Below are 16,046 nucleotides of genomic sequence, written 5' to 3' on the forward strand. Positions count from 1 at the left end.
TTCACTCACCCACATACTCTCCTCTGGGGTTGGTGATGGACGGGCTGACTGTAAAGGCCTTCATGTGTCCTTCATGCCTCGGCGGAGGTTCGTAGCTGTCGTCATGTTCACCCTGAGGGTCCTCATACGTATCGCTGTCCTGTTATTGTTAAAGACGGATATGTGATCAATGTATCTCCTGTCTCTTTATATTTCATGCTTTTACATTAGTTAAACGGGAAAATCTGCATTATTGTAACACTTGTTTGTTCATTCATTTTAAAAATGATTCACTTTAAGCTTTGATATTTTATCTCAAACATCTTTGACAGCAGTCATTTTTGTTTCAAATAAATGTGTAACTTATGATTTGATTTAATTAGGTGTACATGAGACTGCTATTTTAGTATCATTGAGATTACAGTTTTTATTACTTTTTTTTATACATTTTTATTTTTACCTTTTTCATTTGCATTTTATTTTATTTTATTTTTATTTTTTTACATTTTTGGTTATTTGTCATTTGAATTTTTACTTTTATATTTTACATGTAAAAAAAGTAATTTAGTTAATTATATTATAATTATATATATGTCTATTTAGTTTTTAGTAACTTTTATTTATTAAAAGTTTTTTTATTTTATTTTATTTTATTTATTTAGTTTTTCATTTATTTTCTTTTAGTTTTTTTAAATATATGTCTATATTGTCTTTATTAACTTTTATTTCAGTTTTGGTTTAGTACATCAAGTAAACCTAAATGAAAATGAGAAATGTTTCCTTGGTAACTAGTTCGTTTTTATTAATATTTTAGTTTGTTTTTATTTTTATATTTCTGTTTTTATTTTTTGTTATTTTCAGTTTCCATTTTTATTTGTACATTTTATATTTGCTGAAATGTTTCAATTATTAGTGAAATTTACCAGCCATTTCTGAGTGAAAATAGTTTCTACACCAAATTTTGTTTTTAATATAAAATTGTATTAAAATGTTTTCTTACTAATTAGACACCACTTTTCAGACATTTTCAGTTCACGTAAAAAAGTTTTTTTTTCATAAATATGTGAGGTATAATACTGAATTGCATGCACATGGGCTACAGTTATTGTATTGTGCATTAAATAATTACTGATGTTACATTCATTTATCATTACATTTGCAAAAGTTCTCCTGTAAGTGAGCTGCGAATGTCTTTTACTGATGTAAACTAATGCACTTACAAAATCTGAGTCAGAGTCCTTGTCAGAATCTGGAGCTTCACCTAAAGTGACACAACATGAGGTCAGTAGCTAAAAATATGAATGGTGATTCATGAAAACCCAGCATTTATTCTTCACTTAGATATAATTGTGTTTTGATGGTCCAGAAATGTAGTGAAATTCCCCCGACTGCATTGAGTTACATCAGCTAAAGTGCACATTCACTTTCTAGTTCAGAGACTTGCCTTGATAGTCTCGTACTGGTACTTTCGGAGGTCTTTTCTTCTTTATTCTGAAACAAAATCAAAAGCAACCCAAAATACAGGAAGCTCTTCAGAGTTCATTGCTGTGGATTTCAGCACATTGTGGATTTGCGATAGAATGCTGAGTTTCATTAGCAAGACAAAGAATAATGAGACTGTTGTTAATGTTAAAGGCTAAGAGTAAGTCTTTCCAAAGACACCACAAAGCTCTCGTAGATGTTAGAATGCCAATAGAAAAGTTATAGTCAATTCATGCTTATATATATATATATATATATATATATACAGACAGAGAAGATGAAAGCAGAACCCTTAAAGGACATCCGGATATGAGCTTTGATGAAACTTTAAAGCAAGATAATTTGCTTAAAATTAAAGGATAAAAATGTTTTTTATAAAATTAAATAAATAAAATTTTATATTTTAATTAAAATTAAAATAAATAAATAATTAAATAAACCAATTAATTAAATTAATTTAAATAATTAAAAATAAATAAAATAATTAAAATAAACCATGAAATAAATTATATTTAATAGTTAAATTAAAATAAATAAAAATTAAATTGAATAAGTTAAATAATTAAATAAATTAAATTTAAAAATAAGGCAAAATTATCTCACAAAAGCTTTTTTTTTTTTTTTTTTTTTTTTAAACAGACATGTGCAGGTAAATGGATAAAGACACACATGCTTTGTTTTAAGGTTGAAGCATCAATAAACAGGATTCACGACACAGGAACAGAGTGAAACACTGATCATACCGGTCCAGAGTATTTCTCCCGGTTTTGAGAATATTAGCTGCTTGTTCTGTCTGAAACCTAAGAAATTAATACATTAAAAGGCAATAGATTTCATTTGTTTGTATGGATGAATAACACAGCCGTGCATCATATTTGCTGAATGAAATCTAATACTTTTTTATTTTATACTAATTTTGAGGTACTGATTCCAAAAATAGTGTCTGTTTTGCTGGAGCGTGTCACACTTTCTCACAAAATCTGTGCATTTAGTTGCATTTCTTCTTTTGACAACAACTGTACAGTAATGTGAAGAAATCTTGCATGCTCCCATGATCAGCAGAAAAACACCGCAAACACATGATTCCTGTTTGAATCAGAGCCGGACTACAACTATTTGATCCACTCTCAGCCCTTTTTCACATGCATGACATTTTTTGATGCCTAATCCTTATCACTTTCCCCTTTTCCACTCCTTTGAAGACTGCAAGTTAAATTATTCATTTTGAATATTCTTTTTTGTCATTAAAACAAACATTTGACATTCAACTTTCAGCTTTTGTTATTTTGATAAATGCATCAAAGCTGATACGATTTATTTATTTATTTATTTATCATTTGCTAAAGTGTTTTACATTTCCTAAAGAAAGTATCAGTGGCGTTTGCCTGTGTAAAACTCATCTGAAAGATCCTAGCTGTATTTTTCTGCCTGTTTTATTGCTGAAACTTGTAAATCTAGTTTCTTAGGTAAAGTACCAGCACACCTTTCGTCAACGAGCCGCATGATTTGAGGAATCATTCATGTCTGGAGCGCAAATGGTGTGGAACAAAAATGCAGTGAAGTGCACTGGAATTTCAAACTGAGGGTTTCGAAAAACCCCTAAGCCGTAAGCATGAACAATAGTATCAGTGATACTTGGCAAACACCACAAATAATTACATTTATAAACATAAATGTGCTACAACTGCTTTTAGGATTTCATGTTACAATAATGAACACGCACATGTTTTTGTAAAGCAGGTGTTGCTTCATTAATAACAATTGCTTGCTTTTGCTGTAAATTTGATATTGTTTCCTTCATGCATGCCACACCTACTGAGCATTTTGGGACTATTGCTCGGTCTGAATAGAGGAAGTGAGAGGAAATGTGTTTGAGGACGGTCACCAGATGTTTCCTCCCGTCTGTTTTCAGACTGATGTATATAAACTTAACTTTGAACAATAACTTTGTTAACTGTCTTCTCCTGTTGTGTTTTAATTCATGAAGAAGTACGTCAAATATAACATACCTTTTTAATCTGTTGAAAAGGCTGTCGTCATTCTTTTTTATGTCTTGGACCATTTTTTGGAGCTGCCTGAAACACACACAAAAAAACCCAACAAAAAACAAAACAAAACGAGTTAATAAAAGCACATGTAGATTAAAATTTTGGGGTTGGAAAGATTTTTTATTTTTTTTTAAAATAGAAATAAGTCTCTTCTGCTCACCAAGGCTGCAATAAATTGATTAATATTACAAGAAAAATTGTGAAATATTATTAAAATTTAAAATAAAGCTGTTTTCTATGTGAATATCTGTTAAATTGTAATTTATTTCTGTGATGGTCACATGTCACATGATCTTCAGAAATCATTCTAATATGCTGATTTGCGGCTCAAGAAACATTTCTGATTATTATCACAGTTGTGCTGCACAATATTTTTGTGGAAACCATGATAGGATTCACAGATGAATAGAAAGTTCAGAAGAACAGCATTTATTTGAAATAGAATATTGTTACTTTGTTACTGTCACCTTTGATCAATTTAATGCGTCCTTGTTGAATAAAAGTATTCATTTCTTTTAAAAAAAAAATCACACTTTTGAACTTGAATAGATGTGATAATCAATAGTTAGATATTTGCATCAGTAGAAAGCAATCATTAATCTGCTTCGTGAAGCTCTCAGACGTTCTCTAAGTTTCTATTCAAGCGTAAAGCATGAATTGTGGCTTTTAACAGCTTATCAGATACAAAATGAACTGCTTCTGACAGACCGGGACTGAGCTGCTTCACGCCTGTGTTTGTGTAGGAGAGACATGTGATGAATGTAATTACAGTCCTCACAAAACATCACAGCTGTGTAGAAATTCAACACAATTCCAGCCATGAACTCACTAACTTCAGTAAATCCATCAATCGATACGACCTTCACTGACCTTCGTTGGCATCAAGTATTGTTGGCAAGCTGATTATATCTTTATTGATGTACTTTTTATCAATAATGATTTCAGTGTCAAAAGCTTCCCTCTAGTTTTGAGAGATGCAGATAAAAAACATTTTAATGTTTTTCTATATTGCATGCACACAGAGATTTATTGAAAAAGCAGTATTTGAAATAAGGTAAATCTTTAACTAGAGGTAGTCCGACTGAAACTGAGCGCAGATGACTTCCTTATGCATGATAAACAGTGAAACTAAATTGTTTAAAAGTTTGCCTTACCTAAGTTTATCCGAAGCAGGAGCCGTCATTCTGTTGAAATGCTCCATTCTGTGTCTCTACACGGACTGCCGTGAGTTAGTAGTATGAACCGGTAGTTAAGTGGCTGCTAGTAGTCGAATGGCTCATAATGAGTGTGTTGGACATCGGTGGTTGAGCAGCACATGTTGCAGCTGAGGGCGACTTTTTTTCCACAGAAGTGGTTGGTAATGAGGATTATGAAACTACTGTTGAATGTCATGTTACCTCTATATTTAGAGCCACTTTGAACTGATTCACTTTAATGAAATGATGCTATTTCTTGCGTCTCTGTGTTCTCAGTTCTCTGTCTGTGTTTTTTGTAACATTTTATGCATTTAATACTAATACTAATACCTAAAGGTTTCTCTTAATGAACTTTATTATTGCACTCTTCTGTTTCTTCCAGCAGTCTCCTGATGCATAAGAGGCTGCGCTATGAATGGTTTTTAATGTATTTGTATTTATAATTGAACAAGTGAGAACATGTAATTAATTACAATGATATGAAACACACTGCTTGAGATTTCTAAAAATGTTTTGAAAGGATAGTGAAAGTGTTTTATTTTTGGTTGCAGTTGTAACTGATGAGAAATAGTGACGTTTTGCTCAGCTGCTCTTGTATGCATTTCCTAAAATATATTTATTTCTTTCTATGCAAAAAAAAAAAAAAAAAAAAAAAAAAAAAAAAAAAAAATTGCATTGCTAAAATGTCTAAATCTTATAGTATATTTAGAAGTGAAAAAATGTTTTTCATGCTTTATTTTGTCAAAAAATAATTTAAAATAAAAAATAAAAATTGCATGAAAATTATTATATTTTTTATAAATGATTAAAAATGATATAGAGAGAGCAAATATAATGTTAGATGTTTGTTACTGATGTGCTTGTACAAATTTTATAAAATCTATATTTATTTCTTTGCAAAAATAAATAAATAATAATTTTGCATTGCTAAAATATCTAAATCTTTTATTATATTTAGAAGTGAAAACATCCTCATAGATATGCAAACCAAGTAACATCATTTAATGTTCTTTATTGATGATGAATTTGAGCAAATCTGACCAATGCACCAATGAACAAATAAAGTAACATAATTGTACTTTACTGATGTATTTGTAAATATTCTCTTATAAAAAAAAAAATTGCTAAACTTTCTATATCTTAATGTATATTTAGTAGTGAAAACATTCTGATAGATGTACCAATTTAATGTTCATTATTTATTTTTTAAATATATATTCTGACCAATATACTGTATATATTTGTATCTTTGAGAAAAAAAAGTAATGCTTTCCTAAAATTCTCTAAATATATTTAATAGTGAAAACATTCTGATAGGTGCACAATAATTGCAAGTTACCAAACACTGCCGATGCATAGCTGTGAAATATGAATTCATCATATCTCACAAACTTCACTAATTATTCATTCTGGAAGTCTGAATGAAAATATTTCAAATCTGGAAGACTTTGGCCATGCAATATTCCCGTGTTTATTAAGAGATATTCTTCTGTGATAAACGAGTTAAGTAATCTAAAAGTAATCAAAATGTAGTCAGACTACATTCACCTCATATGTGTAATCCAGTTTATGTTAATAACTACATTGCTAGATATAAAACTAGTCCAGCTTCCTCATTGCTGCAGACAGTCACTGACCTCCATCAATGAGGAACACATGAGAAACATACTGGAGATTCACTTCGCTAGTCTCTACAAACAGGCGGCTGGGTGGAGAGTTTAGAGTAGAAATAGAAACAGAAATGGATTCCTTACGGCCGATGAATGAAGCTGAATTTGTTGAGGTCACCGTCCGAGAGCATCTGCAAGAGAAGCAACAGGGTTAAATGTTCAGAGTTCAGTACAGTTTTCCATACCTCGTCTGTAGTGTATGACTGCAAGGTGAATTTCTACAAAGAGAATTGGTAATATTCAGTGACAGACGTGTTCTGTTTGAATGTTCCTGACACAAACACACACAAACTCTCAGTAACTTTGCTGAACAGAGTAGTTTTAACACAGAAACTTGTCTGTGATGAAGAGATGGATGTACTTGGTGTATTAAAATACTCTAATAGCGTTAAATACATTCAATTGGGATGCCTGATTTATTTCTGCATGCTTTTTTTTTTTCAAACTTTGGTGTGTATTAATTTTGATAAAGTGGTTCAGAAATTGACTCAGAAATTCGTGTCATTCTTAACAGCTATATATATATCAAAGTTGCTAAGTTAAATATATATATATATATATATATATATATAATCTCAACATTTTATACACTAGATCATAGAAGAATAACACGTTATTTCACATAAATAATTTAATTTCTAAGCAACAAAAGTTGCTAAGTTAAGACAAATGGTGAAATCACATGAATAAAATAAAAATATGGTCTTTTTATGTTTTATTTCAGATCCTAGGATGAACTGTTCTGGGTTTATTAGGCATGTAGAATTTATGTTAAATATTTTAGACACTAGTATGCTTATACCTTCAGTAAACAAAGTAACTAATTTGTTTGTTATTTCAATGTTAGGTCCCTTACTAATTTAGAACTTTTATAAATAGCCCTGTTAAAATAGTTTGCTGATGGTTTTTGTCCACATAATAACTGACTCACTGAGTATATGTGTTGGCTCAAATATTAGATCAGATGCATACATTCAATACACCTGCGGAGCACAAACTGATTTAAATATACAGCCTGAAAGAGTTCATATGAGGCGGCTGTCAAATGAGGTCAGTGACTTATTTCCAACACTAGGTGGAGTCCTTAGCCAGCGGCTGCGTTTCAATTCACCTACTTGTGCTGTGTGCACTCAAAGTGTGCTGGGGAAAGTCCATTCATTTGAGTGCTTTGATAACAAACAGACCTTGATGACTGTTTATACATGATCCGCAGACCATCAGAAGGAAGAAAAACAATCCTGAAGGAATCCTCTGAGACCCACAGAAAAGGATTATGGCTGTAAGTTTCTGCTCCAATGCTTCCTGAATAATATATAGGCTACTGTATTTATGTTGAAACTCTAGGCTAGGGCCTTTCATTTTGTCCTTTTTAGTACTTCAGGAGGATTCCTGAAGATGCAACTTGATTTTGAATTAAATTTTTACACCTGAAGGAAATGAGAGTCGTGTTTGGCCGTGCAGAAGTCGCTGTCGTGGTGTAAAGGTGTTTTGGGTGTTTGTCAGGGTGCTTCCATGTCACTGCAGCATGGTTGCTAGGGTGTTGTGAGGGCCCCTAGGGTTTACACTGCATGTTTCAATGTGGTTGCCAATTCTGATTTTTTTTTTCTCATGTGGCACAGATCAGATATGACCGGTGAACGTGAGAGTGTTTTTAGAATGTTGCTATGTGATTCCTAGGGTTTTCTCAGATCGTTTTTAGAATCATTCATATGTGGTTGCTAAATCGTTGTATGGTGTCTGTACGTGCATTTGTGTGTGCCATGTAAGCAGACAAATCGGGTGTCTTCCCCAGTAAATGCGAGTCGTACGTCATTAAAAAAGGTGACGTCAAACTCAGTTGGACACCACCAACTGTGTCACATGACTTATTATAAGTTGCGATGGAGGACGAAGGATACACACAGTGGAGCAATGCCAAGGTTGCTTTTAAGTCTTTGGGGCGAAGTGACAGTGCAGGCAAAAATTGCAGGGTTGTTACAGAAATAAATCCGTGTTTGAAGACATTTCACGAGATATGGGTTGCTAGGCACGGTTTAAGCGCTTTTTTTCTCCGCGTTGCGCCGTACGAGACCAATGTTTTGCTTAGATTTTTTTTATGTGGTTGCTAGGGTGTTCTGAATATTGTGGAACGCAAAACACTGTTATAATATTATTTGCTATCTGCATCCATTGGTGTTCTTTCGTGCTGTTTTAGAACTTCCTTTTCTTGGTCAGAACGTCTATGTGGTGGTAGTGTTCAGCAGTGTTTAGTGTAAATGCAAAAATCGGTTGTTGGGGTCACTTTTAAAAGACTATGTGGTTTGCTAGGGTGTCGGGTCCAAAAAAATGGATTATAGTCAGAAAATCGGTTTTGGGCATCAAGACCTGTTCTGAGGTTTCCTAAGAATTGCTATGTGGTTGCTAGGGTGTTGTGAGGGTGTCTGTAGAATGTTGCTATGTGGTTGCTAGGGTGTTGTGAGGGTGTCTTTAGAATGTTCCTATGTGGTTGCTATCTGATCTTTATATGTGTTTTTAGAGGTGTGTGTGTAGAATGTTGCTGATTTGAACGTTGCTAGGGTGTTGTTGAGGGTGTTTTTAGAATGTTGCTATGTGCCAGTTGTTTCTGGGTGTTTTTAGAACGTTGCTATGTGGTTGCCAGGGTGTTCTGAGGTGCTTTTAGAACGTTGCTATGCAGTTGTTGGGTGTTTTTAGAATGCTGCTATGTTGTTGCTAGGGTGTTGTGGGGTGTTTTTAGAATGTTGCTATGTGGTTGCTGAGTTCTGTGTTTTTAGAGAATGTTGCTATGTTGTTTGGGGTGTTTTTTAGAATGTTGCTATGTGGTTGCTAGGGTGTTGTGGGGGTGTTTTTAGAATGTTGCTATGCAGTTGTTGGGGTGTTTTTAGAATGTTGCTGTGTGGTTGCTGGGTGTTTCTGAGGTGTTTTTAGGTTGCATCAGTTGTTAGGGGTGTTTTTAGGTTGCTGTGTGGTTGCTAGAGTGTTCCTAGGTGCTTTTAGAACGTTGCTATGCCGTAGTTGTTGGGATGTTTTTAGAATGTTGTTGTTTGGGGTGTTTTTTAGAACGTTGCTATGTAGTTGTTGCTAGGTGTGTTTGCCAGTATGTTCTGTTTTTTTTTTTTTTTTTTTTTTTTTTTAAATGCTGCTATGCAGTTGTTGGGGTGTTTTTAGAATGTTGTTTTTTTTTAGAATGTTTTTAGAACTTTGCTACGTAGTTGTTGGGATGTTTTTAGAATGTTGCTATGTGGTTGCTAGGGTGTTCTGAGGTGTTTTTAGAACGTTGCTACGTAGTTGTTGGGATGTTTTTAGAATATTGCTATGTGGTTGCCAGTGTGTTCTGTGATGTTTTTTTTTTTTTTTTTTTTTTTTTAATGCTGCTATGTGATAACGAAGCTATTTTTTAGAACGTTGCTATGTGTTTGCTAGGGTGTTCTGAGGTGCTTTTAAATGTTGCAATGCAGTTGTTAGGGGTGTTTTTAGAATGTTGCTATGTTGTTGCTAGGGTGTTCTGAGATGTTTTTAGAATGTTGCAATGCAGTTGTTAGGGGTGTTTTTAGAATGTTGCTATGTTGTTGCTAGGGTGTTCTGAGATGTTTTTAGAATGTTGCTATGCAGTTTTTGGGGTGTTTTTAGAATGTTGCTATGTGGTTGCTAGGGTGTTCTGAGGTGCTTTTAGAACGTTGCTATGCAGTTGTTGGGGTGTTTTTAGAATGTTGCTATGTGGTTGCTAGGGTGTTCTGAGGTGTTTTTAGAACTTTGCTTAGCTGTTCTTGGGGTGACCAAAACACAAAGCAAAATGACTGAAACTTTAACTAAAATTAAAGTAAAAATGAAAGATACAAAAATAAAATGCAATTCAAATTTATAATAGAACCTCAATAATACTAAAATAACACTGGTTGCTAGGGTGATTTAAGCTGTTTTTAGAATGTTGCATTGCGTTTTACATTTATATTATTATAATATTGTATTTTTAATTATTTTTTATATTTTGATTGCAATGCATGTGAACTTTGGTTGACACCGCCACCTGATTAGAGCTTTAGTTAGCCTCAGGCTCAAATAGTGAGCTATAAATGAAAATGTTTGTCACAGTTCCTTCTGCTTTCAGAGTAATGCTGCATTACACATCTAAATTTACCTGAGCTCCAAAACCCCTACCACCTTTCGTTACAATCTGAAGAGAAAAGGGTCTAATTGAGACAAATGCAAAAGGTTGAGATCTCTGAATCCCCACAACTCTCTGAAGAGACAAAGACAAGAAAATCACCTAGCCCTGTCTAAAAATCAAGCTTAGCCTTTTGACACAGAATAAAATATTGAATATTTCGCCCGGGTGCCTCCATGGATGCTGCTTGCTAAAGTGAATTATTTATGTGGAGTTTCTCCCGGAGTCGGAGAGAGACACTTCAGCAGTGATCTGGAATCGCAGCTGCATATTAAAAAGTCTCAGCCCGAGTCCCGTATCCACTCACCCCTCGCTTTCACAACTCGGTCCAAAACTGTCTGAAAGCCGCCAAAGACATCTGAGGAATTATATATCAAGAACACCAGATCGTTGAGTTTGACCCAGCACTCGGTCTGAACGAAACACACACACAAGACATCACTGTTACTTCTGTACCGAAAGAGGAAGAGACAAGCAAACGGGCTCCAGGACTCTTGTGCTGACACGTTTCATCTTTCACACCGATCTGAGAACAGGCCGGCGTTGGTGAAGCAGCTTGAAAATGGCTTTCAAAGCTGCAAGCTACTCATGACCGAAGACTCCAGATGTGCCTCGCTTTCTTTCCTCTGCTTTTCCTACTGAAATCACACAGTTTCAAAATATAAATAACAAAAGACAATTCTTTTATCCTAAAATTCCTCTTAAAAGAAAAATAGCTGTTAAAAGAAAATGTTTCCATTCTTGTAGTTGGCTTTACTGGAAGCTGTCCTGCTCTCATGAAGGCAGTGCAAAGATCCTTCTAGGTGAGCTTATATTGCTTCAGATTTTCCCAATTAGTCCACTGTCCCTGTTTAGACTGCGAGACACCCTTCGTGCATCTCTCTGCTCTCCTCTTGCTGCCAGACCTCAGCTACTATCAGTTTACTCTTCTGGGCAGATGTTGCTTTGTACCATATGGGTCGGCTTGTCCTAAGTCCAAACCCCTTCTTCCCTGCTGCACCTGTCCTACAATGTCTCCATGCCTGAGAGCGGATTTGCTTACTGTATAGCCTCAAATGTGGTCCACTTCCTCTCAGTTGCCAACCTGGGAGCAGCCGCTTGTTTTATAACATCTTGAAACTCACTTTGGTGCATTTGTACTCTTCAGTGAGGCTAGAGACAGGCACTTTTCCCATACAGGCCGATCTTACTGAGGCATTGCCAGGAGTCCAACCCACTTCTTGACTTAAGAACTGATTGGTCTCTAGAGCTTCTCTTAATTTTTAGTATTTTTTTTTTATTAAATAATGAGTGTTTTTTCTTTTATCTAGGTTAAATTAATTTTTATTTCAGTTTTAGCTTTAGGTTTTATTTATTTCCAGTGAGTAATTTTAATAAATTCTTAAACCTAAACTTATTTCCATTAGTTGTCAAGGAAACAGTTATAATTTTAATTAAGCTTAGGTTTTTCATCTTATATTTATTTTTGTATTTCAATAAACTTTTATTAATATTTTTATATTTTCAGTTTTACATTTTAATTAGAATTTTAGTAATCTTTTTTTAATTAAATTTGTGTTTTTTATTATTATTTGTTTAATTTATTTTTCTTTCAGTTTTAGATTTTATTAATATAATTTTATTTAGTAATTTGATTATCTGAGTTGTTTAAGTTTTTCATCTTATATTTTATTTCAGCTTTATTTTAAAATAAACAGTTAAGTTGCTTAAATTTTTTCCATATAATCAAGCTGTACAATAATTTCAACTAATTTTTTTCATGTTGTTTAGTTGAATCAAGTTCACTTAAAAAATGAAGTTAATCATTCTGAGTTATAATGTAATGGAAAAAAACATATTTACTTTCTGATAATTACATTTTTACAGTGATCGTTGGTTATTTTATCCCCAGCGCAGGACTGAAAGTCATCATGTTCTGTGTTTACAAATGGCTCATCAGGCTCTCAGCACACACTCTCTGCGTGTCAGAGGAAACGTTCCTGTGATCTACAGACTCTTTCACCAGATGGTTAATGCATAAACACCATATGAATATGCAAAGATGTCTAATATATGCCCTTAACACCCATTCAGGAGGACAGTGGGAGTGATGTAGAGGAGTAATAGAGAAAAACACATCCAAAACATACGGCACACTTTCTTGGACTTAACTGAACTTTGAGCACAAGACTGATGGATCTCGTACAAATAGAGTGGCATATTAACACTAGCCAAGCAGCTATTAGGCTTCAAATGGAAAAAAAGCCTTTTTTTGCGAGTAAATGAAACTACTGGTCGGTTGGTCAGTCACTATTTAGGAAGTAGGTTTATTTTCTTAATCCAAAAGTAGAAGTTTTCAGAAGTTTTCTTTTTTTTTTGTCATAATGCCATGCCAACTCGCTGAGTCAACAAAACAAAAAAGAGGAACAACGTATTTAATTTTCAACATAATTTCAATGAGATGCTTAAAAGTCTTTTAAAAACTGGCTTTATTTTAGTTATTTTTTTCTCATTTTCTTTTATTTTTGGTATAAGTTTATTTAATTTAATTTTATTTAAGTATATATTTTAAATGAGCAAAACAAAAATGAGAAATAATGCATTTCATCAACAAAATACTAATAATAAAATAAATAAGAATCAAAAAAAAACAAAAAATAATTATTTTTTAATTTTCAATTGTTTTATTTTTTGTATTTCATTATTTTATTTTATTTTCTAGTCAAAACAAAAATTAAGTATTTAATTTTCAATATACTTTTAACAAGATTTTAAAATATCTGACGTTTTATATATATATATATATTTTAATATTTTATTTTATTTTTTAATACATTATTTATTTATTCATTCATTCATTCAATTTGCCAGCAGTTATTAAAAAAAAATAAAAACATACTGTCTACACACAATGCAACAAAACATTGATATCCACACATGTTGTAATTGATTTTCATAGATTAGAGCTGAATCGAGTTTGATATTCATGATTCATGAGTTTATATAGTGCACAGGCAGTAAATTTGGACTGATAACATCATTTCGACCTACTTCATGTAAGTCATTTTATTTGGAAATGTCAAATTATTAATTACACATGTCGTGAAGTGTGTCATTTCTCTGTCACCAAATGGAATTGCAAATATAATGACTGTTTCCAAACAGGTTTCCCATACACTCCTACAGGTAATCTCGGCCGAAGCTGCTTCGCTGATTGAGATGGATGTTGAAATGTTGTGCGACAGCGTAAACTATCCCAGGTAGATCATGAAAAGTCTTTCTCAGACCATGTTTTAAGTCTCATCAATGCAAATCCATTACAGAAACCACAGCAGCTGTCATTATACATTTAAGGAAGTTGGTTTTTTTTGCTCACTTCCCCATGTTAAACAGTAAAACACTGCTGTTTTTTATTACATTGATCACTGATTTGATGTAAAATCTGTGAATGGTGGACTTAATTAAATGGAAACGACTGATAATGGTATAAATAATTAAATAAAACTGATTTGATTTAGCTAAATACTAGATTTGCAAAGAGAAAACATCAATATTGAGCAAGAAAGGAACCTACCAGAAAGCGACAGCCGTCAATCCTGCTTCTCTGCACAGCTTCTGCACATTCTTTCATGTTGTGCTGTGAACAAACACCATTAAGTTTGAGTTATTTTGCATAGTGATGAATAAACATTATGTGCAGCAGACCAATAAAATAACAAAATAATGTTGAAAAAGGTGAATAGTCTCGCTAATGCCTTTTGCAAAAAGTGGTTTACAGTTAAATTGAATGTCTGAATGCATACCTGACTGAGAAAAGCGGCGACCTGCGTTGGATTCCAGCCCTCACATTGCTCTCTAGTTGGTAAACTCATCCTGGTCAGTTTCTAGACTAACTCCTCTCAACCAGCTCTGATAATAACTAACATTTAGCAGAGGCTTTACTGCTCTTTATTGCTGGTATGAGGCAAGTTCATGCAACATGGGAAGTTCCTCTTGACGTAAACTGACCCTATGCAACTATTTCTCACACTTCTCTGTCAGAAACTGTGGTAGGGAATTCATTTCAGAAGGTAATGCAAAGCCACCGCAGCCTATTTTGACTGGCGTATGATTTTGAGGCCGCTATTACGTGCACATGAAGTGTGAAGGAACGTCTCTGTGTGGGAAAACACAGGTTGCAGAGACAGAAAGGGAAATGAAAGATAAACCCCAGAACAAATTTTAGAGCAGAACAAGCTGCTACATGAGCTTTTATGTCAGTAGTGGTGAGGTTTTTAATCAGTAGTTTGGTTCTCATTGGTGCTTTGAATTCTGTTGTGCTTCACTGTTGTTTTACTGTAGATTGTTCAAAAGACATTATATAATATCATATAAACAGTGATGTATATTAATACATAAATTATAGTTTAATTTAGTATAATATGATATATACACAATATAGACAACATACAACTTATGTGATTGTCTAAATAAATATTTTATCTATTTAGTGTTTATTACGTGACCTGTAATAAACACATCTTTCTCTACTGATAATAATAACAACAATACATACATATATATATATATATATATATATATATATATATATATATATATATATATATATATATATATATAGTATATATGTATGTGTAAACAAACACACACACACACACACACACACACACACATTTATTTATTTGAAATTATTAGAGAACACTGGCCCAAAAATACAGTTCCTTTAACAAACACTATGTGGATTTTCCTCTTATAATAAATAATGCATTAATATTAATACATAAATAAATATTGTATTTATTTATTTAACAAGAGAACTGGCTTCATTCAAATGTTCAAAAGCTTTTGTTCAATAAAGTTCAATAGACAATAAGGCATGCATCTGTACATACACTGACTCTCAAAATGAACTTAGCTTGTAAACATGCAGTAGACGTACAAAATAAAGTACAACAAACAACAATTATTAATAACAAACAAACACATCCACACTCACATACAGACGTCCATTAATAAATATTTTCGTCTCAAATGGAAGCAATGATATATGTACAGTAAGCTCGCATGTTGTTCTCTGCACTAATGCTTTTAATAACGTTTGTCATTTCCTTTTAAAATTGTTTTTGCGAAACCACCTAACATTGCATTATGTGCCTGAAATTTGACATTCTTAAAATAGTAATATCACTCTGAAATTATGATATGTGTTCACCCAAGGTTTCAAATGATATTGCTGACCAGAATAAACAAAGGCCTGTTTTCGTAAATGTTTCTCACTTAATAATGAATTATAACACTCAAGCACTATCTGTAAGCTTCAGTGGTGTCCAAACGAGATGAAATGTCATTTAGAGTTGTTCATGTAACCTTTGTCTTTGTCTTGTCCACACACAGAAGATGCACCACAGCTCGAGTGGTTTCAAACAGGTCAGTTTCAAGAGCTATTTGATGCTTGGGTATGAATAGGTTTTTCACAAAGACAAGATAAGATCTAAAAATGCCTCATATGGAAAGTTTTAGGCTGTTGTTT

At 33.1% G+C, this 16,046-nt stretch overlaps 1 protein-coding gene across 5 annotated transcripts in view; it reads right to left on the reverse strand.

Moving 5' to 3' along the window:
• LOC109072757 (B-cell linker protein-like) overlaps positions 1-16,046 on the reverse strand; it is a 39,951-nt gene that overhangs the window by 10,685 nt on the left and 13,220 nt on the right. For 2 of the 5 annotated variants that reach the window (XM_042769563.1, XM_042769561.1), the window contains exons 1-6: positions 4,664-5,303; positions 3,471-3,536; positions 2,205-2,261; positions 1,424-1,470; positions 1,200-1,240; positions 10-139 (exon numbers count right to left, since the gene is read on the reverse strand). In XM_042769563.1, the coding sequence (XP_042625497.1) occupies positions 10-139; positions 1,200-1,240; positions 1,424-1,470; positions 2,205-2,261; positions 3,471-3,536; positions 4,664-4,710 (388 nt within the window). In that variant the 5' untranslated portion in view covers positions 4,711-5,303. Of the gene's footprint in view, positions 1-9; positions 140-1,199; positions 1,241-1,423; positions 1,471-2,204; positions 2,262-3,470; positions 3,537-4,663; positions 5,304-6,459; positions 6,507-10,844; positions 11,062-14,090; positions 14,154-14,319; positions 14,547-16,046 lie in introns of those variants that run through there. The other 3 variants (XM_042769560.1, XM_042769559.1, XM_042769562.1) reach the window with 3 other exon arrangements.

The sequence above is a fragment of the Cyprinus carpio genome, chromosome A13 (genome assembly GCF_018340385.1).
Source record: "Cyprinus carpio isolate SPL01 chromosome A13, ASM1834038v1, whole genome shotgun sequence".
Classification (NCBI taxonomy): Eukaryota; Metazoa; Chordata; class Actinopteri; order Cypriniformes; family Cyprinidae; genus Cyprinus; species Cyprinus carpio.